The sequence below is a fragment of the Nannospalax galili genome, unplaced genomic scaffold, assembly GCF_000622305.1.
Source record: "Nannospalax galili isolate Female #2095 unplaced genomic scaffold, S.galili_v1.0 scaffold341, whole genome shotgun sequence".
NCBI lineage: Eukaryota > Metazoa > Chordata > Mammalia > Rodentia > Spalacidae > Nannospalax > Nannospalax galili.
This window is the reverse complement of record NW_008346082.1, coordinates 151,470-176,469: the sequence shown is the minus strand read 5'-3', so window position 1 is coordinate 176,469 and position 25,000 is coordinate 151,470. Positions and strand designations below refer to the sequence as shown.

Genomic DNA, 25,000 nt, shown 5'->3' with positions numbered 1-25,000 from the left:
CTCCAGGGAAAAGGAAAAATGAGAACTTACTGGCTCCTAGGAGAGCGAAAAGGACCTCCTGGACTCCTGTAAACCCCACTTCTTCCCAAGTCAGACAGTCTCCTGCTGCTGGTACTTGGATGGGCAATGGCCACCATCTTGCCATACAACGGAAACAGACAGCGGCATGAGATGGGAACATGCACAAAAACCTTGCCTTATATGGAAGCCATAGCCCTCTGCAGCTCAGCCCTGTATATACTCCTGCTCCTCTGTCTTGGTCCCCTCCTCCTACCATCTGTAAATATCTGTATTTAGACCAGAATATTTTGTCCAAGTATAAAACAACAAGAAGTCATGGTGCCATGGTCTGGAGTCTGAGCCATCCCAAGGAAAGACTGAGTATGGTCATGGTTACTCAGCATCAATGAATTAGCAGTGAACTTTTATGTAAAGCCCCCTCATCAAGTACAGAGAATTAACTTCACCTACATCTACCTCTGTAATATAGACAGAAATAGAGTCCAAATTCCATATCTATTTCCCTCCTCAACCCTTAGACTGGAGTTGTTCTCTCCCCTCCACACCTCTGCCCTCCTTCTTGACAGGCGAGGGAAGACATTACTTCCATCCGGTGGGAGAAATTCTCAGGCTCATAAGGAAAAGGCTGCCCCAGAGACAAGGGCACTGGTGTTGAGAAGCTGCAGTTCTTCCGGAATGGTGTGTCCAGTGTCCTGATGTTATTGACACCCTGGAGGAGTGCCAGAATAAGGACAGCTACCACCCTCCCCCAAGCCAGAACAGATTGGCCTCTGCCCTGCCTTCTCTTCCCTACCCCCAACACCTAGTCACCCTCAAACACCTTCAGCTGTGGTGCCCTCTGTATCCAGAAGGTTTCAGGCTGTTCCTGGAGGTAATCATGAGGCTGTGAGGGAGAGATATTGAGCAACTCCTGGCTTTCTGCCCTCTCTCTCAATTTCTGGGCTTGCTGCTTTCCTACCACCTGCCAGAGCCCAACTGTGCAAGTGGGGTGGGCTGGGTTCTTACCTTTGTTGGTGCAGGAGGCCCTGCCTCTACCAGCTCTATTTGGTAATCACGGTGTGTCACTGACTCAGCCTCGAAGAGCTTCTTTGTGGGTTCCTGCTCTGCACGCACCTCTTTACTGTGAAGCCCTGGGAGAGGTCAAGGCCATTCCCAGGTTTTTTTCCCCTCCCTTTCCCTTTCCCCAGTCTCTCACCAGATCTGGTGGTGCAGGAGCATCTCCAGCATGGCTTCACGCTTCCCTGTGGGGAGGGCAGAGTAGGGGTCTGGTTAAGAAGCAGGATCAGAAACAAATTTGAGAAAAGGAAATCTTGGGGTTTTGCCCTTATATCCACCAACAGCCATAGTCCTCCCAGAGATTCCTGCCCCTTTTCTCTGCCTACTGGGCTATTTCTAGCCCCCTGTCCCTTATGCTTCACACCTCGAAGTGGCTGACCAATATTTCTTGGGGGCTGATACGAATCTTTATGGGTGGTGCTAGAAGGCATGGGTGACTGTAGTTGCATGCTCAGCAGTCCTTGGTGTCCATGTCGGAAGAAGAAACTCTCAGAGCCATCTTGCAGTCTTGGGATGTGGTCCAGGTGGTTGGTGGCTCTCTGTGAACCCCAAGTGAGTGACTATGAATTCCCTTCTAGAACCCACTCTCATCACAAATTATTGACTCCCCTAGGAAATTGGGGTCAGTGTGCAGGAAAATGGAGCAGGCTAAACCTTAATACCTCTTCCTCCCAGTTGTAAAGCAGGCACTGGCCGCGTGGCAGTGTTTCACAGAGAAACTCAGGTTTTCTTTCAGCCACGGGGGGCTTCCAAGGCCCCCGTGCTCCAGGTTCGGTGACTTGCAAAGGTTTCCAGGACTGGTTCTGAGGTTCCCACTGACAGTGGTGAATCCAGGAGTTAGAATCAGGGGGAAGATCTGGTGGGAGGCTTCTGAACCTTTGAGGAGTGCTGGAGTTGACTTTGTGACCAGGACCAGAGGCAGGACCAGCTCTAGGGGCAGGGTCAGATCCCTTGCCAGGTTTAGACCCCAGGCCAGGACAACAGGAAAGGAGAGAACCAGAGACAGGACCAGAGCTGGCAACTGAGCTATGGCCAGGATCAGAGGAGGCAGGAACAGGGGTAGAGCTGAGGTCAGAAGTAGGACAGGGATTCCTAGCAATATAGGAAACATAGAGGGGCTGAAAGCCAAACCTCCCATGGCCTCTCTGATGGGATCCAGAGCAGGTCGCCTCGACAAGACTGGCAGAAGATGGGTCTGTGAGCACAGAACAGGGCTCAGGGCTCTTTGTACATAACGCATCTGCTGAGGTTATAGCCTCTAGGCCAGACCTAGGACCTCCATCTGAAGAAGAAATAGGTTCTGAGGTGGTCTCTAGTCCTTCAGAGCTAGGCAGTACGTCTAAAGATCTGAAAGAAACAAATGCATCAAGGTTGTAAAGACTCAGCCAGCAGTTAGGTCTGCTGACCTTCCTTGTCGTCTTATGTCCCCGCCCCTCACCGTGCCCGAGATCCCTCAGACTCGTTGGTCTCCATTTTCAAGCGCCAGCTACCGGGTTGCCATAGAGACGGCAAACAACTCCGGGAGACTGCGTACAACTACAGCTGGGCGGACCCTGAAGGTGGGCGTGGAGACAAATCCTCTGCAGGGGAGGAAGTCTTAAATCTAGTATGCACCAGGAAGTCGGCAATCAATCCAGATTCCATTCTGCCTCACCTGGGGTTTTAAGGTTCCACTAGTCTGAGACCTTGCCTCTATTCCCAACTCGATTCTTTGTGAATGAGGTGATTATGGGGCTGCACTGGAGACAGGTGCAGGACCAGCGTCAGTCTAAAACCTACTGGATGTGTTTGTGGACAGGCAACATAAGCTCCTAGTTTGATTAGTTCATTCTCAAACTTGGAAGGGCATGTCCTTTTTTAAAGTTTAAAGATGAAAATACAGTAGGGTCTGAAAATGTACATCAATGGTAAGAGTGCTTGTCCAGCATGCCCAAGGCCCTGGGTTCCATCCCCAGTACCAACACACCCCCACACAGTAACAGCAAAATGAGAGTACAGTATTATAGGCGGCACCTTGTGTGTGTCTCATGACACCTCCAACAGAAGGCCCGAGACTGACCATCCTCCTCCCACCAAACCCTTTAGAACCTACGGGATTTGGCCTCTGAATGAGGGCTAGGATTGAATGAACCTTACACTTGGGTTTGTCTCTTCCTGACAAATCTGTTATTTTTTTCTAGAAGCTTGACCCAGAGTGGACCACTAAACACGTGCAGATCTGCAGTAAGTGCTCCTCTAACCCACTGACTGGGTCTCAGTGTCTTATTCTGATCCTTGTCAAGGAAGATCATACCTCTGAATCAACTTTCTTTCCCCTTTGTGGAATAAATCTATGACATATTTAACACACGGATGCAAAATTGAGAGAGAATAAGTTTATTAACATCACAGGATCCCTTTTCCCCTTCCCCACCCAAGCATTTAGGTCTGGGTTCTTGGTCAGTTGGCAGGTTTAACCAGGAGGCCACTGCAGCTGCCGGCCTCCAAGCACGTGAATGTGCAGGTGATATACAGATTGTGCACCTATCTTCCCATCGTTGATCACTGAAATGGAGCTTGTGATTAGGGGGTCAGGATCATGGGAAGATCACATTGTGAAGTAGGGATTCATAGGTGAGGAGACCAAGGGCCAATCATCACTCACCAAGTCGATAGCCATCTTTCAGACCCTCAGCCTTTGCTGTCTTCTTGGCCACAAGGAGTAAGTGCCCTAGAAGCTACAGGGAGAGGGGAGAGACATCAGTGGCTCTCTTCATAGGGAGTTTAATCCAGGGCTCTCCCAGACAACAAGCCCCTGGCCACCTTCTCCCCACCTGCTGGTCATCTTCTTCAGCCTGGCTAATCCGAGGAATGGGCTTCTTAGGGATAACCAGGAAATGCACTGGAGCCTGAGGGGCCACATCCCGAAAGACGAGACACTGGGAGCAGTGACAGGCCAGAGACCACCAGGTTACTTCATCAGGCCAAATGGTATCTATGCAATTCCTAAGGGGGTTGGGCCCTAAGGGGACCCCACCTGCTGATCTTCATATAGAATGTCAGCTGGGAGGCTTCGGTCCAGAATCCGGGAGAAGATGGTTGGCGATGCTCCTCCAGGTGCTGCTTTTTGGGCTTTGGCCACTTCATTTCCATCAGTCACACCTGCATTTCCTCGGACCTGAAGGTGGGTCAGTCACACCCAAGGGAGTTGGCAATAATTCTCCCACGTACCCAGGTGGGGCTGGTGGAAGCTGGGCTCTACGCATTACTAACTTCATCCTAAGAAACCTATTAGTGATTCCACCCAAGGGAAAGTTCCTGAATTTCAGAGCCTGCACAGCAAAGCATAGGCCAGATGGTGCTGGGCCTGGTTAGAGATCAGGCAGTATCACTGTGCAGAATTAGGACTGCAATTGAGCCTCACTAATGTGCCTATGAAATTCAGTACTGTACAGGGAAAAGGACTGGGAATGGGAATTTCAAAATTGAGATTGATCTGGGTGTGGTAGTATACATCTGTAGTTCCAATACAGATGAGGGTGGGGGAGGCAGGAGGATCAGGAACTGATCATCCTCAGGTACATAGCAAATTCAAGGCTAGTGTGGGCTACTTAAGACACTGTCAGAAAGCAAACAATATTGAGGTCCCAGTTCCTATACTACCATTGAACTGTATCAGTTGTCTCTAATGACAGTCCTTAGGAGGGATTGAAGCTCTTCAGTTTTGCCTTGTATGTTTCCACTTATTTTTACTATGTTTTCTGATTTTTAAGGCTTGTTACCTGATTGATACAGGTTTTAAAAAAAATATTTTATTATTTTTATTTTATGTGTATGAGTGTATTGCCTGCACGTAGGTAAGTGCACTCATGTCGTGCAATGCCCTCGAGGACAGAAGAGGCCGTCAGATCTCCTGGAACTGGAGTTAGGGACAGTTGTTAGCTGTCATGTGGGTGCTGGGATTCGAACCCGGGTCTTCTGCAAGAACTAGTGTTCTTAACTATTGAGCTATCTCTCCAGCCCCTGATAATAGGTTTTTAATGTATTTGTCCCATCTGACACTGGCTGATCTCTGGATGGTGAATCTGACCTCCCTCTGTGCAGTTTTCCTGTTATTATTATTTACTTATGTAGTCCAGGCTGGCCTTGAAGTCTTGGTGATTCTACTGCCTCAGCCTCCCAACTGCTGGGATTACAGGAATGTGCCACTATGCCAGGCTTCGTACTGTGTATTTTAATTCCAGTAACTTGAATCAGTGGAGTTATGTAAGCGCGCTCAACTCCACCAGCCCAACCGATAGGAGGTAGGGATGTCTGTTTCCCACTGGTTCAGAGAAGGCCGGAGTCAGTGCATCACACTGAAACCAAAGGGCACTTTGAGTTAGATTGCTTCTGGAAAGTGGGGGCGATGAAAGAGCACCACCGGTGCACACTGCAAGGCCAGAGGTGCCAGGGGGGCAGTAGCAGGGCTCCAATAAGGGCAAGCTCACTTCCTGCAGGGGGCACTGCGGAGGCTGCCCCCGAGCACTGGCGCGGTACCGACCGGTGGTCACTGTTAGATCATTTCTCCCGCGGACTCCAGCCCGATCTCACCGCACAGTCCCTGAGCTTGATCTCCGGTCCCGCCGCTTCTCACCTGCGCCCCCCGGGGCCCCGTGGCCGCCACGACTCTGCGCGCCACGCGCAAGCCTGCGGCCAGTACCAAGGCCGCGGCCATCTTCGCGAGCCGTCGAGTCTGCGGCTGCGGCAGGGGTGGGCCGGGCAGCAGAGCGCGCGACCATTGGCGGTGCGCGCGGGGCGGGTCCTGCCGTCCGCGGTCACATGCTTCCTGGGCACTGTCCACCCCATTGGCTCCGCCGTCACGTTAGAGGCGGAGTCTCTTCCGCTCATTGGCTGCTTCTGCCGACTCAGGGCCAGTTTGCGTCTGACAGGCAGTCGGAAGATGCTTTTTCCATTGGAGCCCTACCTACCTACCTTGGCTGGGAGATGGGTTTCCCCTCGGTTGGCAGGATTAAAGCTGGGGGTGGGCTTTTCCTAGTGGGATCAGATTCACAGCCTTGACCAGGCTGGGTTGAGGCTCCCGAGTGGGTGGGGCGCGCATGTTCTTGGCCCCCCATGGGTGGGCTCGGGGGCGTCGCCTGCTCACAATGGGCTAAAAGTAGTTCAGACTCGCATTGCGTTGGCCAGGAGGAGGGCCGGTTTGAAGGTATTCTTTCGGCGTTTATTGGCTCCAGAACTAAAGGTGAACTGGCATTCTGTGGGTAGCCTGAGGTTCTTCTTCAGGGGATCAGTTTCAACCCTTGGACCATTTCAGAGATTTTAAAGGGAAATTCCGCTGTTTTGTGTTCTTGCTAACACACCAGTATTTTCAGAGCAATTTGTTTTTTCTTACACGGGTCCCCTATGTGTGCTGTATGACTAATGGATATGCATCCTAGGTTTAACTCAGTGCTCACTGCCAGGCATTTTTAGTGAGGCAGGCTTGCTTTATATATTTAAATTTTATTTAAAACAAAAATATTTTTTAAATTTTAAATTATGCCGGGCGTGGTGGCACACGCCTGTAGTCCCAGCACTTGGGAGACAGAGGCAGGTGGATCTCTGTGAGGTCAAGGCCAGCCTGGTCTACATAGTGAGTTCCAGGACAGCTGGGGCTACAGGAGACCCTGCTTCAAAACGACAAAAAAAAAATTTTTTTTTTTAATTGTGTTTCTACCTGGGGGTACGTGTATGGGAGTGCAGGTGTCTGTGAAGGCCAGGTTTCAGAAGAAGGCATCGGATACTCTGGAACTAGCGTTATAACCTGTTGTGAGCAGCTTGATATGGGTGCTGGGAAAGGACTCAGGTCCTCGCCAAGAGCAGGATGCGCCATTTCTCCAGCCCCTAAAGATTGATTTTATGTGTATATGCCATGTGGGTGGGTGTATGTGGAGGCCAGAAAGGAGAGTTGGAACCCCTGGAGCTGGAGTTACTTGTTACAGGCAGTTGTGAACCAGTCTTGGGTGCTGGGAACCAAACTCCTGTCCTCTGCAAGAACAGCAACCCCTCAACCCCGGAGCCACTTCTGTCTGGCTTTATATGTATTTTTTTAAATTTAATTTTATTTATTATTTATTTATTTATTTATTTATTTAATTAATTAATTTATTTATTTTTTGGTCTTTTTGAGACAGGGTCTCCCTGTAGCCCTAGCTGTCCTAGAACTCACTGTGTAGACCAGGCTGGCCTTGAATTCACAGAGATCCACCTGCCTCTGCCTCCCGAGTGCTGGGATTAAAGGCATGCACCACCACACCCGGCAAGAAAAGTAATTTTATTTTTATGTGTATATATGTGTCTGCTTGTCTGTATGTGTACCATGTACATGCCTGGTGCCCATGGAGGCCAGAAGAGGGTGTTAGATCCCCTGGAACTGGAATTACAGGTGGTTGTGAGTCACTTTGTGGGTGCTGGTAACTGAACCCACATCTTCTGCAAGAGCAGCAAGTGCTCTTAACCACTGAGCCATTTTTTCAGTTTCTTAAGATTTATTTTAGTGTATGTATGTGTCTGAGTGCATGTGGGTGCCTGTAGAGGCCAAAAAGGAGTGTCAGATCCCCTGACGCTGGTGGCAGTTGTGAGCCAGACATGGATGCTGGGAACCAAACTCTTGTCCTTTGCAAGAGCAGGAAGCACTTTTAATCACAGAGCCACCTCTCCAGCCCTGCTTTATATTTTTGATATAAGAAGCAGTATTTCACTTTGGAGGAAGAGGCAGGAGTACCACCCATGAGTTCCGGGTCAGCTTGGTCTACATAGTGAGTTCCAGGCTAGCCAGGGCTCTAAGCAAGATTGTCTCAAAAAACAAAAAAAAATAAATCTGCCAAATTCTCAGCCACCTGGTAATTTCTGGTCTGGCACAGCTACAGTGTAAGTTACTATTGTAACTTTAGTTTTAGTCGTGTTTTTTTTTTTTTGTACCTGGACTAATATAATATTTGGTGTGTTATTGTTTCACTTCTTTCCCCAATGTATAGTAATATATGGCATATTTCTTATTGTTATAATGTTCTTCAGATTATTATAGTTTATGTAAATATACTTTGTTTTTTTTTGTTTTGTTTTGCTTTTTTTTGTTTTTTTTTTTGTTTTTTTGAGATAGGGTTTCTCTGTAGCCCCAGTTAGCCTGGAACTCTATATAGACTAGGCTGGCCTTGATTCACAGATATCCATTTACCTCTGCCTCCTGATTCCTGGGATTAAAGACATGTACTACTATGCCTGGCCTGTAAATGTACTTGTAATGGCTGCAAACTGTTTCCTTGAATGAGTTCATTATAGTAACTTTTCTATTAACTGTATTAGTTTTATGTGAATAGTTATCATGTACATATAACCAATGTTGAGGAACTCTAGAGTTAGCACAATCTCTTGTATAGCTATATAATTGTTAGAAAGCCTTTTCTCCAAAGGGTTGATATTTGACTATATGATTTTGCCCCAGGGGTCTTAGCAGTCTAGCCTGCATTCCCTTTGCAAGGACAGATGGCCTCTCTAAATGTGAGGAAATGTAGGATCAGCTTGACTTTGGGCCCCAGAGGTTTCAGTTCTGTGTGTGGGATATGAGGAGACTTTAGAGCTGCCCTGGAGAAGGACAAGAGATCAGTAGAGCAGGTACCTAGAAATCAGCATGGAGGTTAGTGAATATGAAGCTTTGAAGCTGGGTATTTCTTTGGGTTTTCATAGAGTGCAGACAGCACAGGTTCTGTTTTTACAGATCTAGAAACTGAGGCCCAAAGAGGCAAAATTGTCCCTAGCATCAGGAGCCCAAGCAGTCAGACTCCCCTAGGGCCGTAAAAGTCACCCATGGAGTTTCCTGTCACTCCCCAGCACTCCCCATTTTGACCCTGCTTCCAGTCATCTTTATTCCAAACACTTGTCAACACCTGCAGCTGCTGTCATCTGAAAGCTGCATGCTCTGCAGGCCCTGACCACTGTCTCCTGTGTTGCAGGCCATGCTGACACATCTGCTCCCAGACCTCACCAGAGACTTACTGTTCCTTTGACGGCTCTTTTTTTCAAACTGGCAGTTGTTTCTTGGCACCGTGTCTCCCCATTTGTAATTGTCCACTCTCTTCACAGCTTCAGGACTATTTCTTTAAAATGTGTTTTACTGTTTTTATTTTATGTGTATGAGTGTATTGCCTGCATGTATGTGAGTGCACCTGTGTCATGCAATGCTGCAGATGTCAGACGAGGGCGTCGGATTCCCTTGGAACTGGAGTTAAAGATGGTTAGTAACCACCATGTGGGTGCTGGGAATTGAACCCGGGTCCTTTGCAAGAGCAGTCAGTGCTCTTAACCACTGAGCAATCTCTCCAGCCCCAGGCCTACTTCTTTTGCCTTTTTCTCACTATCCAGATGCTGGCCCATGCCCAACCATTAGTCTAAATATTTCGCTTCTCTTTTCTACGTAGATTCTCACTTCCAACCGTACTGAATCCTAAACTACAGACTGATCAGGAGTTTCTCCAGTTCCCCACATTAGTCTTCCCAGATGTTCCTCTTTCTTGTCTCTCCCCACTCATCCTGTTCTTGCTTCACTTGGAATATAGATATCCATCAGAGGGGAACTTCCAGAAGGTCCTGTTCCCAGAAGCTTACACTCCCTTCTGTTTTAGGAAGTGATGTTTCTCCTGTTCAGAGCAAATCCCGTCACCTCTGCCTTGCCCTCATCCCTGCTCTTATCTCACCAGGCACCTCTCCTCACCTTTGCATCCTTCAGGATCTGTGTGGGGGGTCTCTTCCCCTTTTCCTTCTGAAGAAGCTGCTTCCTTTATCCACATCTCTTTCTACATTGTCTGATTTATCTCCTGTACTTCTCGTCCAAGCTTCTTGAAGAGACACCTTCAAATTTGATGTTTGGTTCTTGCCTCCACTGTGCCAGTGCAAAACTGTACTCTCTAAAGACCTACTAATTGCAAATTCTTTACCCCATGGAACCCAGCTCTATCTGAAATCACTGCCTATTCTTTCTTGAAAAACCCTCCCTCCTTGGCTTTTTTGAAGCCAATCTCCTGCTGTCAGAGCTGGCAGCTTGGATGTGGCAATGATGGAAGCAGATAGCCAGATCCAGCCTTCACCGTTTGGTGCAGTCTCTTGCCCACAGGAGGAACTGACCCTACGTTGGGTCTTGGCACTACCTGTCTCACACAGACCAGGTCACATTCTATTGGCTTCCACTTTATTGTTGATCTGGGCCAGGCTCAGAAAGGCCTGTGCCAGTTGTTGACAGTGTATGTCCCTAGAGGAGGGAAAAGCAAAGGTGTGTCAGGTATGGGGGTCAGGTGTGGAGCCAGGCTGGGGGCTGCTTGGGTCAGGGAGTGCAAGGGATCTAGGGTGGGGGCTGGGGTGACCAGAGAGCCCCTGCCTCTGGAGTTGGTGAGGATGGCTTCTTGGAGAGCAGGAATCTCTGCAAAAGGCACATAGTCTGCTCCTGGGGGTGGAAACCAGTACGAGTATGGGATATGGGGTGGCTGGGGATGGAGGAGCCTGGAGAGGATGGGGAGGATGGGAGTACCTTTCTGCCTGGCCTTCTGACTACAGATGCTGACATGGCCCCGTCTCAGGTTGTTCCCTCATTGTAAGACCTCCCTCCTCATCGCCGGGTCTCCTCAGTTTCAAAGAAAGTCTCATGTTCCTCCCACTGCCGGTCAGAGGATACACAGAGGAAATTTGACTCAAAACAGTTGCAGCTACAGCCTGGAGCAGAAGAGGGGCCAAGAAGAGTGGCCTTCTGACTACAGATGCTGACATGGCCCCGTCTCAGGTTGTTCCCTCATTGTAAGACCTCCCTCCTCATCGCCGGGTCTCCTCAGTTTCAAAGAAAGTCTCATGTTCCTCCCACTGCCGGTCAGAGGATACACAGAGGAAATTTGACTCAAAACAGTTGCAGCTACAGCCTGGAGCAGAAGAGGGGCCAAGAAGAGTATAAGGAATTATGGCATCACCATGTGCTGGCTACAGTCTCATCTCTTTCTTATTTACCACACACTTGTTCTTATCCTTCATCCCCCTCTCCTTGCCCAGATCCCCTTTCACTAGAAGTTACCACGGTGCCTGCAGGGATGAGCCCAGGTGGCAGCATGTTCTTCATGGCTATGTTTACAGTGACATTGGGCTCTCCAGGTCTTGGGGTCAAAGGTGGCCTGTCTCTTGAGCCAGAACTCACCCACCTCTTCTGGGCGTGATGGGATGAAGCAAAACATGAGGCACCGGCACTGGCTCACACCACAGAGCACAGATATGTCTATGGTAATGGGGATGGGTAGCGTATTAGACCAGCACCTGATAGGGCCACTTTCCCATGGAGATCCCTCCCTGATTTGTATTCATATTCTCTCTCTTTTTCTCTCTCTCTTACTTTCTTGCTCTCTTGCTCTCCTACCCCCAAGACATGACAGAGTACAGTAGTCCCTCCATACTTGAAAAGAGACTGGTAATCTCTTCCCTACCAGAGATGATATGGTGTTCTTTCAACAAGGGTCCACAAAAGCGCTTGGACTCATCCGCAATTCGGAAACGGACCCATAGGTAATGGGGACAGCGCCAGCTGACATAGAGACCTACAGAATGGAAGGATTAATAGGGAAAAGTGAGAAAGAGAAAAAAAAAAAAACCCTAAACTCCCTGCAGGTGTTCCTACTAATCCTCTGGGATGGAGGTGGGGAACTTACCATCATACCCTGGGTCATCTGTCTCTGTCAGGGAGCCCTCACCTTTGCCCCTTAGACTTTTTTCCTCAAGGTTTTCTATCATCCCAAGTATCATCCATTCCCTTTCCATCCCAGGATCCACTCCACCTCTGTCAGACTGCCAGAGATGACTGAAGGCAGCCTTCCATTTCTGAGCAGAGAGATTATAGATGACATTTTGTACGAAGACGAACATGACTCTCACGGTCCCCTGTGGCTGTAAGGCTTCTTACCTCCTCTCCTGTTCATACAAGAGCCCAACCTTCCTGCAGTGTCTACGGTGAACAAGAGGGAAGTTGACTCTGGCCAGGTGGACAGTAGGTTATAAGGATTGGCTCCTAAAGAGAATGGTTAGTGGAGGACCTCGAAGAAGAGGTGGAAGCTGGGCAGCGCTGGTGCCAGGAAGTGGGCGGAAGCCTGCCCCTCACTTCTCCATGTTGGCAACTTTGTAATCCTTTTGTGTTCCTGGTGTTATGTAACTAACACCCTTTATGATCCTGAAAAGGGCTGCTGGTGGCTTTCAAGGGTCAGGCCAGAAGTCATGGCTTAACCCTAAAAAAAAAAAAAAAAAAAAAAAAAAAAATCTAAGTTGTGAGGCATGGAAAGGGGTTATGGAAAGCAGAGGGTGGGAAATACCCTCAACCACAGGCACTAGCAGGTGACTACAAGGTCCTGGTTTCAACAGTGGGGTCTGAGAGTATGTGGACTCATGGCCAGTCTTACCACACGCTTCAAAGGCAGGGCTAGGCAGACTTGGCAGGAGAACCGGACAGCACTACATACTCATTTTTACATTCTCCATGAGAGGAGAGACTATCCTAACTCCTAGCTCAGAATCTTGCTTGAGTCACCATGGGGTGGGATCTAAGCTGTTAGGATTTGTACTTCCATTTAGAAATCTCAACTGAAATGTCACCTCTCCCAGAAATTGTCCTTGACTTTCTGACCTGTCTCAGCCGCCTCTTGCCTTCTCCAGCCCCTCATACTATTCTTGTCACACCCAATGCATCACAATAGACTGTTTGCTTGAATTTTCATCATTGTGTGAATTGTAGAAGGGAAGAGTCTGTCTTCAGCCACATCTCCAATCCTGGCAAGAAACAGATGCCGCAAGAAGACAGACTACCTGAATGAAGGAATGTATTCATTCCACAATTCTGTGCTTCAGCCCAGGTTTTCTCATTTTACCCAGAGTTTCTCAAGATCTAACCCCTGTTCAGATGTGTCAGCTTTTGGCTTGGCTGCTTCTGGCTTGATACTGACAGCCTGTGGTGCTAGGGTCCTCTTGGACCTGGAAGAGGCACAGGGATAAGCAGAGTCACAATGGTGAGGGGGGTGGGGGGGATAGGAGCCAAGATTCCACTAGAGGAATTCTGAAGTCTGGAGTAGCGGGATGCAGTGGCTGAGCACTCAAGGTACAGTGGTGAACCAGAGTCTGCCTGTAGATCAAGATCATCATGTGGGGGTCGGAGGTGGTGCATATGCCTTTAATGCTAGCACTCAGGAGGCAGAGGCAGTTGGATCTCTGTAAGATTGAGGACCACCTGGTCTATATAGCAAGTTCCAGGTCAGCTGGGGCTACAGAGAGAACCTGTCTCAAAACAACCAGACCAGACCAGAACAGAACAGAACAAAACAAAACCTATCAAGGCTTGACCTGAGTGCTTGGAACTGTCAAGTCTAAGCACCTGGTGTAGAAATCAGTACTCAGCATTCAGATAGAATTTGAATAGAGAGTCTGGACCTCAGATTCTGTTTTGTTCACTCTATTCTATTCTATTTTTCATTTTTATGCGTATGAGTGTATTGCCTGCATGTAGGTAAGTGTCGTGCAATGCCCACGGAGGACAGAAGAGGCTGTTGGATCCCCTGGAACTGGAGTTACAGACAGTTGTTAGCTGCCATGTGGGTGCTGGGATTTGAACCCAGGTCTTCTGCAAGAACCACCAGTGTTCTTAACCACTGAGCCATCTCTCTAGCCCCTATTCTATTCTATCCCATGCCATCCCATGCCATCCCATCCCATGCCATCCCATCCTATTCTATTATTCTATCTTATCCCATCCCATCCCATCCCATCCCATCCCATCCCATCCCATCCCATGCCCTTAAAGTAGGGAAATTAACATCTGGCTGTGGATTCCAAACCCTCTTTTTGTTAGTAGTGAACAAGGACTGGAAGGGCCAGAAGATACTATCTGAGATGCCTTTCTGACTCTGTACTACACAATCCAATTCTGCGACTGCATAATCACACTTGCATGCTAACATCTATTCCTAGAAGATCTCCATACTATATACAGTTAGCTGTTTTTACCAGAAGGATGCCTCTAGCCTAGACCTCGCTCCTGAGTGTCAGACCCACACAGCCATCTGTCTGTTACAGTCTTCTACCAGCATGCTCCATAAGCACTTCAAATGCGTTACATCCAACGTGTACCTAAAAACCTAGCCCTCAGCCTTTGCCCTCTGTTCAGGCATGTATTTTTCCAGTTTTAGACACTCAGTTACTAATCAGCCACTTAAGCCAAGACCTTAGGTGTCATTCTAGGACTTTTCTACTTTTTAACTTATTCTACACATCCAACAATCCGTGTTTGAATTTTGCAAACCCATCCACCATTCTCTACCTTCACCCAGCTACTTCTTACCCCTTTATCAGCAGAGCGGTCTTTCTGTGTCCAACCTTACCTTCTCCGATCTATTCTACCGACAAAGTGATCTTTCAGAAGCACAAATCTGTTTGTCACCGTTCTATTTAAAATAGCTGGGTGATTCTCAGGTGCCCTCAGGATATAAATGCAACTCTGTAGCTTGGCACAAAAATATGTGTACAATTTTATATTTTTTGGAGCTAAGTTTCCCAACATTCTGTTCACCATGCAAAATGCTACACTTTCCTAAGATGCCTTGTTTTGTCATGTCTCCTTTATTTTACTTAAAAATTAAAAAAGAAAAAAGTTGAGATGAGCTCTTGCTATATAGCCCAGGCTGGCCTGGAACTTACTATGTGGCCTTGATGGCCTCAAACTTGCCATCCTCCTGCCTGAGCCTTCCAAGTGCTAGGATTATAGTTGGGCACTACCATGCTTGACTATCTCTTCTTACCCTCTTATAGATATTAGCTGAGAAGTCTTTCCTTCCAGGGCTTATTATTAGTTTAGCTCCCTAAATTGGGTGCATTTCTTCTGATCCTGCAGCACTTTGTAGCAATTTGTTAACATGAATTATAATTGTCATTTTGCTTATTTGTGTTGCAAATTCTTTGAGGGTTTTTTTGTCTTGTTTTTCAAAATTTATTTATGTTTATAAGTGTTATGCCTGCATGTATGTAAGTACCCTCATGTTGTACAATGCCCATGGAGACCAGAAGAGGGTTTCAGGTTCCTTAAAACTGGAGTTATGGACTGTTATTAGCCCCCTTGTGGGTGCTGGGATTCAAACCTGGGTTTTCTGCAAGAGCAGCCAGTGCTCTTAACTGCTGAACCATGTCTCCAGCCCCTTTATGTTTTTTGAGACAGGGTCTCATTATGTATCTGAGGGACATTTCTGATACATTTCCTGCCCCACTACTTCTACAACTAATGTTCAATGCTTGCCATAGAGTTGGTGCACAGTAAATGTCTCTTGATGGAATTCTATGAAAAGAACTTATACTTTGCATTTCTCTATGCACTACATATACTCTTAAGGAGTCTTGACTCGTGATCTTTAGCACTAGAAGGATACAGACCCCACATATCTTTGTTTAGGATTGAATGACATTTACGTTTCTTCACAAATTGCCTGTATAAGCAGGAAGACGAAGACATTCAATTCAAAGAAGAAATGCAGAAGTCTTGAAGAGTAAGGAGGGAGTAGACAGGACGGCCTCAGACAAGCAGTGAGGGGACAGGGCAGAGCCTGCATTTGCAAGAAAACAGTAACAGAAGACATGAAAGCAACAAAATGGCTATTTCAAGACCTGAACGGAAATTGAGAAACAAGTGAGGCCACTGACCTTTTTGGTAAAGAGGTGAAGGGGAGAGGATCCATGCATGGGGTGGGGTATTACATAAGGGAGAGTGAAGAACGTAGAGCTTTCTAACTCTTTATAGCTTTTATAGCTTAGTCCTGTTTACATAGCTATATTTCCATCATATGAAGGGCCAAAGTAAATACTGTGATGTGTCTTGGATTCTGTCTAGAAATCCTAGAATCCTCATAGCAGGTCAGAATGGCCCACTTACTGAATCCTTATAAATGTGAACTCCAACACACAGGTAAACATGCTCACACACATGGGGTAGCGTGTACACAACTCATCTGCACACTCGTTACAGAGATGCAGCTTCCACCAACAGGACTGTCAAGAGTCCTAATGGGGTTTGGGATATAACTCAGTTGATGGTGTGCTTGCCTAGCATACAAAGAACCCTGGGTTTGACTCCCAGCACCACATGAAACCAGCTATGGTGGTACATGATTGTAATCCCAGCACTCAGGAGATAGAAGCAGGAGGATCAGAATTTCAAGGTAATTTTCAAAGGTCATCCTCAACTGTATAGAGTTTGAGGCTAGCCTGGGCTACATGAGACCCTCCCATCTCAAAAAAAAAAAAAGATTACTGGGACTGGTGAGATGGCTCAGTGTTTAAGAGCACTGGCTATTCTTGCAGAGGATCTGGGTTCGGTTCCCAGCACACACATGGAAGCTAACAATCATCAGTAACTCCAGCTCCAGGGGATCCAATGACCTCTTCTGGCCTCTGAGGATACTACATGACATGGGTACACTTACATGCAGGGAAAACACTCATAAACATAAATAAAATAAAATTTAAAAATAATTATGAGCTGGGACCAGGACTCAACAGGATTATAGGACATAGCTCTCTTCCTTGGTGGGGGGGACACTCAAGGATTTTGGGTACCCAGAGGATCAGGGATCTAGCATGCAAAGGTGATAGTCTTTAACAAAGCAAAGGGACAGAGTTCTTTGCTACATCCATATGAGAACAAGGCCCTTAGAGACTCTCTAAGGTCCTGGAGCCACCTCTGCCTTAGTGTCTGTCTGATGTAAACTATCTGGGCTCTAGATCTGGGGGTTGGCCCTGATTCTTCTGTTGATAGCAATTTTAGTGTTTCTACCTGTTACTACTGGATTTCATATGAAATACCCACTTTTTCCAGATATCCTGGTATTTATTGCTAAGCCTACCTATTTCCCTTCCAGATTCCAGGCAGGTGGCATGGCCATTTCAACACTGAAAGGGCAGGCTTCCAAATCTGTTGGATTGGAAGCTGTCCATAGGCCCATTACAGGCCTTCCAGAGGCCACTTAGGCTCACCTGTCTGGATGGACTTCAGAGCTGCATTCTTCTCCCACTGGAAAAGACTGTTCACCTGAGCATCAAATTGCTCTCTGTGCATTGCCTTAACTACTTCCAGCAGCTCTGGTCACTTAGCAGGGACCACTGGGTGGCTTGTATAACCTGGAAAGGGAGGAACTGAGTAACCAGGGGGAAGTGAAAGGGAGTTCAGAGGAATGGGACTGAAATCTCCCATAGGCCCTCATAGGCTGGGATCTCAGGAGTCAGGGAAGTAGATGGCCCCAAAGGGGCTTCAGAGGCAGGAGGCTGTACAGTTGTCTCAGAGATGGAAGACTCCAAGGGAATTTCAGAGATAGGGGGCTTCTGTAAATCTTCAGTAGAGGGGTCCTTTGAAGACGGGTGTTCCTTTGCATCCATGGTGGCCCGAGGCTCTTCTGTGATCTCATTTGCTTCCATCTAGTGGTAGAATAAGGTATAGGCTTCATTAGGTTGAGTTTGGAGGGTCTGATAGGCAAAGTCCAAGGTTCACACTGGTTACAGGATTAGGAAAAGGTTCTCAGTGCAGTGGTAGAATAAGGTATAGGCTTCATTAGGTTGAGTTTGGAGGGTCTGATAGTCAGGCAAAGTGCAAGGTTCACACTGGTTACAGGATTAGGAAAAGGTTCTCAGTGCGCCTAAGACACTGGAAGGAAGTAAGGAGGATTCTGGGTTTCTCTCCATCCCTCCCTCCTTCCCTGACAAGACTTTACCATGTAGCCTGTGTCAGACCGAAATTTGCTATGTAGCCCAGCCTGGCCTGAGCTCCTTGGGAACCTCCTGCCTCTACCTCCCAAGGCTGGGATTACAGATGTATGTCACCATGTCTGGCTGCTTTGGACTTCTAAATGCACATTTCTAGCGTGGATCTCTCATTCCTGTGTACTATACATGCTTCTTGCTAGACATTTCTAACTGGATGTCCCACGGGCTTCAAACTGACTGTGGGAAATACTCTAGTTTTCTTCCCCTAGCACTCAACCAACTTCAAATAGAACTATTCCTAACCCTATAAATACTCCAGTACGCTCTTCTTTCATTCGTTCACATTCTCATTACCTTCTGCCTGACTGTGTAATAACTTTACCCTTCCAGCATATTAATCTACTCACCCATTTTTTTTTTTTTTGAGATAGGGTCTCCCTAGGCCCTGGCTGACCTGGAACTTTCTATGTAGATCAAGCTGGCTTAAAATCCACAGAGATTGACTGCCTCTGCCTCCCGAGTGCTAGGATTGAAAGCATGTGCTACCATGCCCAGCTGGAAAGAGACAATTTAACTTAAAGTGACAATACAAATGAATTGCTGGGTCATGTACAGGATGCTGTGAGGAGAGAAGACGCCCAATTTATCCTAGAACGATGTCCAAAACGGTATTTCTCCTTCCTGATTCAATCAAGACCTTTTCAAAGTGAAAAACACTCTGATTTAGGCTAAAGGATTAAATCTATGTTTCTTGGCCAGAAATTCAAGGCCTGCCATACCTCCCACTTATCTCTGTTGGTCCATTCCCCATATCCTGCCCCAGGTGCTGAGGATTGAACTGGGGGGCTATTTGTCAGACAAGGGCTCTATCACTGAGCTACAGCCTCAACCCTTGGTTTTTTTAGACAGGGTCTCATTGTATAGCCCTGGCTGGCCTAGAATTTTTGTATAGACCAAACTGGAAGCAGTTCTGTTGCTTCTGCCTCCCAAGTGCTGGGATTAACGGCCAGTGCCCCCACACCTGGCAAGATCCACCATGATTTGCAGCTCTACCTGAGGATTTATATCTTTCCCTGCTCCCTAGGTTTTCTTACCTCCAGAGATACTAGATTTACTGCACCCTAAGCTCATTAGAGCCTTTCCAAAGGGGAAATTTGGCAAATGGCAGAGGTACGGTGATGGGGAGTGTGGGGGGGATAAGGATGAAAAGTAGAGAATGGGTGGGGAAGGACAGAAGGTATTAGGAGGAGGAATAGGTTGAAGAAGGGAGGGCTGTTGGAGAAACTACGAACCTCTGGGCTTAGGCTTGGTGGTTGTAAGTCTTTAGGTCAGGGTCTTTAGCTGGGTTGGAGGGGAAGTGTTGGACCTGATGGAGGGACTGTTCCGCTGTGGATGAGCAGGGACAAAAGCGCTAACTGAAAGGCCTTGCTTGGAAGTCTGCGGAGACTTAGACATCAGCAGACTTTCTCAAAAAGATTCTGGCCTGACCTGAGGAAGGGCAGTAGGGGGAAGGGGTCCAGGGCTTGACTGAAATCTCTAGAACCCGGGCCGGGAAGAGAGAGATCGATCACCAGGGCAACCGGAACGCCCAGTAGTCTCCATGGTGACCGCAGTCGGGCCACCTCCGCGTGGGTGAGGTTTCCGGAGGGGGTTGCATTGGATCCAGTGGGGAGCTGGGTTGAGCGAGTCTCTGAGTAGGCTGTGTGGACAATAGGGGGACGTCCAAGAGGAGCCTGTGTTTATAAGCCTCTCGAAGGTTCTTGTACCAGGAGGTGCGCAGTTCAACGTGGGCTGTGAGACCCTGAGTCACTGGCTGGGGTGAGAAAGAAGGCTCGCAGGTGGCAGGGGCCAAGGCGGAGTGGGTCCCAGAAGAAGGTTTAAGGGGGAGGCCAATGGCATGGGGCGGGGGCGGGCTCTGCTGGGAGGGACCAATCGCACGGAGCGTGGGGCGGGGCGCCAGGCCGCGTCACGCCGAGGCCGCCGCGGGGCCTGGTTATCGCCGGTTCAACGCAGCCCCGAGTCGCCCAGGCCTGAACTCCTACCCAGGTCCCGGCCGCCGGTCCCAGGCCCGCGAGGACGCCGGAGGCCACCCCCGGGGGTGGGGAGCGGAGCGGCGGGTCAGCTCTGCGAGTGTCCCGCGCTGGCCTGGCCGGCCCCGCCCCCGCCCCGGGCCATGGCCCAGCCCTTGTCCCGACCCCTCGTCCTATCCCAACCCCAGCCTTGGCCTTCGGCCACGCCCTCGCCCCGCTTCCCAAATTTGTCCCAGCCCCCGCCAGGGTCGCGGCGAAAGCCTAGGTCCAGGTCCCCGCTGCCGTCCCAGTCCCAGTCCCTGCCCCTAGCCTGGCCCCTGGCTCCGCCTCGGCCCCATGTCCACCCCCTATCACAAATCCCAGCCCAGACTCTGACCTCACCCCATGCCCAGCGTTTGCTTAAGCCCCTGGCCCAGCCCCAGCCCTTGCTCCGGTCTCCATCACACCCACTCCTTCCATCACACCCCTTGCCCTTGTTCGAGTCCCAGTGCTCAGCCCAGCGCAACCCATTATCTCAGCCTTTGCTCCCATCTCTGCGTTTCTCCAAGTCTCTCCCCCTCGCCCCGCGCCTCTCTCATACTCTGCCCCTCTCCCAGCCTCGACTCAGGGCTGGGCTCCAGCTGTCGCCAGCCCTATTGCTGCTGTTGCTGTTCTCTGTCCTTGGTCCAGGGGCTGGTGAGTGCAGAAGCAGGAAGGATTGAGATGGGTTCCAGGGAGGGGTGGGACCTGGGGAGCTAGGTCGCTGGGGAAGAAGGGGGAAGAAATGGAGGGGGGGGACTTCCACAAAAATGGGTCGGCAGCCCTGAATAGCACCACTCAGCTAGCTCAGCAGGTGCCTAATAGTCCCTTAGAGAGTCTGGTAGGCTTTCTTTCCCGGTGTCTATCTCGACCCCTTGACTCTGGCTTTCCCAGGGAAGTCCGGGGGCTTTGCTCTTTCTGTTCCCAAAGTTTGATGGGGGATGACGTAGTCCCAGTATCAGAAGCCTCTAGTCTAATCTGAGAAGACATGATCTAAACCGCTGAGATACTGAACATACATTCAAATAGGGATTAAAAAAAAAAAAAGCAGTTTTGAAGACAGTGTGTTGCAGTAAATATAGGACATGGGTTAGAGTTTTCTTGTGCTGGATCTTTCCCCAAGTGAGCCTCACTGACCTAGGGATGATTCTTGATACTTTTAAAGCAGGGCTGAAGCTCTGCAGCCATTTTGCAGATGAGGAAACTGAGGCTCAATGAAGAAGCAGTTTGTTCAAAGTTATGTATAAATGACAAACCCAGTGGGCTAGAAAAAAGGTTTCCTAATCCCTGTGGCATACTAGTGGTTTCTCTCCCCTCCTCCTGACTTCAGTATACACCTAAGGAGAAAACTAGATCCAAGTGTTCCCCCCACCCTTGGTTCATAATATAAGTTCTTTTCTCCCTAGTTGGCCTGCAAAGAGACTTAATTCCTTAGCAATTTCTTATTTGCCAGATGTCAGCCTATAGCTACCATCTATCACTTGGCTAGGAGAAGGAGTGGTCCAACTTCTTAATGGATGGAATGAGGGAGGCAGAGGGGGTCCAGGTCAAAGGGCTGTGCTATACAGATAGTCCCATCGTGAAGTGACTAGTGCCTGTAGCCTCAACCCCCAGCCACCTTTGCTGTGAGGCACTAGAGAGGGAATGGAGACACTCTGAACAGTCATTGGCAATGACAGTTAACAGAGCAGCTGCAGTAGAGGTGGGTTTCACTGAGCTCAGAGGGTCTGATTCAGTATACAAGCTTGAGATCAGTGCATGACTAAGGTCACAGCTCTGCAGAGATGTCTGAGAACTATGTACCTGTGTGTGTAACTGAGGGATCTGTGGGAATATTGCATGTGCAATTGTGTAATGCTTATATGTTAGTAACGTGTTGTGTGGGTTGTACATGAGCTGATGTGTCCTTGGGGTGCTTGTGTCGTTGGGTGAGGGGGAGAGGGCATGTGATGTGGCCTAGGCTTGAATGAAGAGTTGTCTCTTTGTCTCTGTCTCTGTCTCTCTCTGTGTTTATATATTTATGTATATGTATATGTGCTATAAAATTTGTGTGTGTGTGGTATATGTATACTGATATATTCACCCACGTGTATACCTAGGGAGGCCAGAGGCCACCTTATTTCCTTAACACTGTCTCTTACTGAGCCTGAAGTTTATCATTTAGCTGATTTAACAGAGAGATCCCAGGATCCATCTCCATCCCCAAGTGCTGGTTTACAGGCATGCATAGCCATGCCTAACCTTTTTAAAAAATTAAATATGAATACTGGGGATTTTACAGAGCAAGTACTCTTACCTGCCACCCATCTCCCAAGACCTTCACAATGTCTAGAAGTAACCCATACATCTTCCAGCCAGTCTTCTCGAGGAAGGAACTGGAGGAAGGAACAGACAGGTTGGGCACTAGCAGAGTTGGCAGTCAAGTTTTTTCTTTTGGTGAGGGGAGTCCATTCTGAGTAGCCCGGTTTGTGGCGTCTATTCCTGTTATCACGACTTCTTTGTTCATGAGTTCATTGAACAAGCAGTGGTCTAGCTTGGGGAAGAGAGTGACAGAGTCTCAGTGTACACAAAACTGAAGGCTGTGGATTAAAAGCACAATTGCCCAGAAGCAGGTTTGGTGCTTTGGGGAGAATTATATTGAGGTTAGGAAAGACTGCCATATAGACTCAACTGCAGGCAGGGCTGCCCTCAGTGCTGTTAATAGTGCCTTGGCAGCTATGGCCTGTCACACAGTGGTGCTCTGTAACCTGGTGGTGATGATGAGTTTTGCATGAGGAGAGGCTTGGCAGGGAGGGTCATAGGACTGTTGTTGCATAGAGCTATACAGATGCTTATTATTGGCTACAGTCTTATATCAGGAATGGACATTTTTGTTTGGTCTTACTTCTGACCTGTAAATCTTTTCCTTGGACCTAGCTGGCTGTGGTTGATAACCTAGGCATGCCTCATTAGTCCATGAAATATCCTTTTTTAATACCTCCTGCTGTCAGTAGCAGGAACAACCTCAGTGTTGGTGTGAGAGCACAAACAGGTGATTTAGGTGGTGGTAGTAGTGAATCACCCTAGCTTAGAAGGGACATTAGGAAAAGTGCATTTGGGCTTAACTGGGACCTTGCTTACACTTTCTCTGGGTCATAGTGCTAGTAGGCCCTGTTCAAATCCCAAATCAAAGTTTGAGGTGAATAGGGCTATAGACCCTTTCTCAAGGATCTGCCCCTCCTCCCAGAATTCCAAGCTGCTGCTTACTCTGACAGGTGTGTTTTATAGCCATGGTGGAGATGCCTTAGACTGTTCCCCAACTCTCCAGGTCACACCAGAGCTCTTTGTGCTTGCCTAGCCATGCATCCCCAAGATCATTAGCTTTGGTTCACACTAGTGCTCTGAGGGTCTGCACTGAGGAAACTGATTAACATGGCTCTTTTAAAAAAAATAATATGTTTTATGGGGTCTGGAGAGATGGCTCAGCAGTTAAGAGCACTGACTGCTCTTGCAGAGGACCCGGGTTTGATTCCCAGCACCCACATGGCGGCTACAAACCGTCATTAACTCCAGTTCCAGGGGAATCTGAAGCCCTCTTCTGACCTCCACGGCATTGCATGACACGGGTGCACTCACATACATGCAGGCAATACACTCATACACATAAAATAAAAAAATAAATAAAATATTAAAAAAATAATATGTTTTTTATTTGAGCATTTCATACATGTCCCCTTAGAGTAACAGTGGTTGCTGGAGAGATGAGCCCTCCCTGGTACTAGCTTTGAAGAGGCGCAGCCCTTACGTAATCCCAGCAGAGGGCGCTCCAGAGCACTTATAGCCTTTAACAGTAGTATTTAGGGTTATTCCAACTCCAGCCCTCTGCCCCCAGTGGTCACAGGCAGGGCTCCAAGGAAGCAGTCTTCTCCATTAGTTAACCTTACTGTCTGTCCTTCCTCTGCTGTGAATGAGTCTTCACTGGTATATGAGTGCTGTGCTGGGTCTCTCTGGGTTCCTGGGTAGTGATCAGCTTGCTAGTTGGTTTTCCTTGTTTATAGTTGAGATTGAGCAAATGTTTGGTACTAGAAGGACTAGTCCTTGGGTGTAACCATGGCCTTTGAGGATGCACACAGGCCAGTCTGACCAGTGGCTTCCACCTGCATATGGTACCACTTGAGCATAGCACTTTAAGGTACCCTAGTTTGTGGAATCAGCCTTAACCAGAATCCCTTCCTTTGGCACCTCCCCCCACTGCTTTTCTGGATGCCTCTTTCTCTGTGACTTTAAACACTTCATTTTGAGGGGGTCATCTCCAGAGATGCAGACCATCAGACTAGGAAAGCCCTATGACTATTTCTTTTTGGCTGAAAACTCACTTCCGGAATCTTCCAATATCTGCTTTGTCCTGAAGATGTTCATTCCCCCATCTTGTCACCTGAGTGGAGTCATGTTCCTGGTATTCTTTGGGACTGGTCTGAAGTCCCCAGAGTAGTCAGAGACTCCAGAACTTTACTCTGGGACACCTTGCCTGCCTTTTGTGGGCCACCTTCTATCCAGCCAAGCTATGCATTCCTTTCACTGCTAGGGTAACTGTCCCTAAGTTTTTGGCTTGTGATGTGACTTTCCTGCCTACCTTGGCTCTGCTCCTAACAGCTATGATCAGGGATCTGAGCATTTCTGCTAGAGATAACCACTTCCTCCCCTCCTCCTAACCTGGCCTCCTCCAAATATTCCCAAGTGATTTAAGATTGCACTGGGCCACAGAATTGACTTGACTCCTTGAGCCTCTGAGAGAACATCCATGGCCACTCATTTTGATCCTAGAGGGTCTGATCACTCTTGTCTCTTGGGTACTGTCAAGTTGACCTGCCAGCTCCTATTCTTGACTCTGCCACCCAAGCAGGCCCCTTGCTGCCTTACCACACCTTCCCCTCCCCTCTCTTGCCCTGAGCCAGTATACAGACAGCTCTTGTGAAGCTTCTGAGAATTTTTACTGCTCTTAACCACGGGGGAACAGAAAGGGGCAGAGGACAAACAAGGAAGTTACACAGTTCCATGCTGACTCTCAAGCCCCACAGGTGGAGTTCTAGCTTTGCTTAGTGGCTTAAGTGCTCATGCCAACTCTCTCTCTC

General features: G+C 48.3%; 5 protein-coding genes across 17 annotated transcripts in view; 2 read left to right on the top strand and 3 right to left on the bottom strand.

Annotated features, from left to right (window-relative positions):
• Window positions 1-341, top strand: part of Npr2 (natriuretic peptide receptor 2) — a 21,101-nt gene extending 20,760 nt beyond the window's left edge. Inside the window, exon 22 of the mRNA XM_008842361.2 lies at window positions 7-341. Coding sequence (XP_008840583.1) covers window positions 7-72 — 66 coding nt within the window. The 3' untranslated portion in view covers window positions 73-341. The remainder of the gene's footprint in view (window positions 1-6) is intronic.
• A 130-nt stretch (window positions 342-471) lies between these two features.
• Spag8 (sperm associated antigen 8) lies at window positions 472-3,388 on the bottom strand. Of its 3 annotated transcripts, XM_029567961.1 has the most exons (8): window positions 2,516-3,388; window positions 2,209-2,424; window positions 1,740-1,953; window positions 1,442-1,616; window positions 1,217-1,262; window positions 1,027-1,141; window positions 842-904; window positions 472-730 (listed from the first exon to the last, which is right to left on the bottom strand). In XM_029567961.1, exons 1-8 carry the CDS (start codon window positions 2,548-2,550, stop codon window positions 536-538), a joined length of 1,059 nt encoding a protein of 352 aa, XP_029423821.1. In that variant the 5' UTR covers window positions 2,551-3,388; the 3' UTR covers window positions 472-535. The 3 variants fall into 3 exon arrangements, with proteins under 3 accessions (XP_029423821.1, XP_008840587.1, XP_017655925.1); XM_008842365.3 differs by having other exon boundaries at window positions 1,740-2,424; XM_017800436.2 differs by lacking the exon at window positions 842-904 and having other exon boundaries at window positions 1,740-2,424.
• Window positions 3,389-3,437: 49 nt separating this feature from the next.
• On the bottom strand, window positions 3,438-5,843 carry Hint2 (histidine triad nucleotide binding protein 2). Of its 2 annotated transcripts, none has more exons than XM_029568001.1 (5): window positions 5,693-5,843; window positions 4,094-4,234; window positions 3,891-3,995; window positions 3,722-3,794; window positions 3,438-3,632 (listed from the first exon to the last, which is right to left on the bottom strand). In XM_029568001.1, the coding sequence occupies exons 1-5, from the start codon at window positions 5,771-5,773 to the stop codon at window positions 3,619-3,621; spliced, it is 414 nt and encodes a 137-aa protein (XP_029423861.1). In that variant the 5' UTR covers window positions 5,774-5,843; the 3' UTR covers window positions 3,438-3,618. The 2 variants fall into 2 exon arrangements, with proteins under 2 accessions (XP_029423861.1, XP_008840582.1); XM_008842360.2 differs by having other exon boundaries at window positions 3,438-3,621.
• Window positions 5,844-10,834: 4,991 nt separating this feature from the next.
• Fam221b (family with sequence similarity 221 member B) lies at window positions 10,835-19,443 on the bottom strand. The gene is given in 5 exon segments (XM_017800418.2): window positions 10,835-10,997; window positions 11,147-11,344; window positions 11,550-11,660; window positions 17,119-17,262; window positions 19,413-19,443. Coding segments are annotated over 5 exon segments (588 nt in total). The 3' UTR covers window positions 10,835-10,893.
• Window positions 19,444-19,494: 51 nt separating this feature from the next.
• Window positions 19,495-25,000, top strand: part of Tmem8b (transmembrane protein 8B) — a 27,836-nt gene continuing 22,330 nt past the window's right edge. For 3 of the 10 annotated variants that reach the window (XM_029567976.1, XM_029567977.1, XM_029567978.1), the window contains exon 1: window positions 19,808-20,546. In XM_029567976.1, coding sequence (XP_029423836.1) covers window positions 20,015-20,546 — 532 coding nt within the window. In that variant the 5' untranslated portion in view covers window positions 19,808-20,014. Of the gene's footprint in view, window positions 19,660-19,807; window positions 20,547-25,000 lie in introns of those variants that run through there. The other 7 variants (XM_017800438.2, XM_017800437.2, XM_029567980.1 and 4 more) reach the window with 6 other exon arrangements.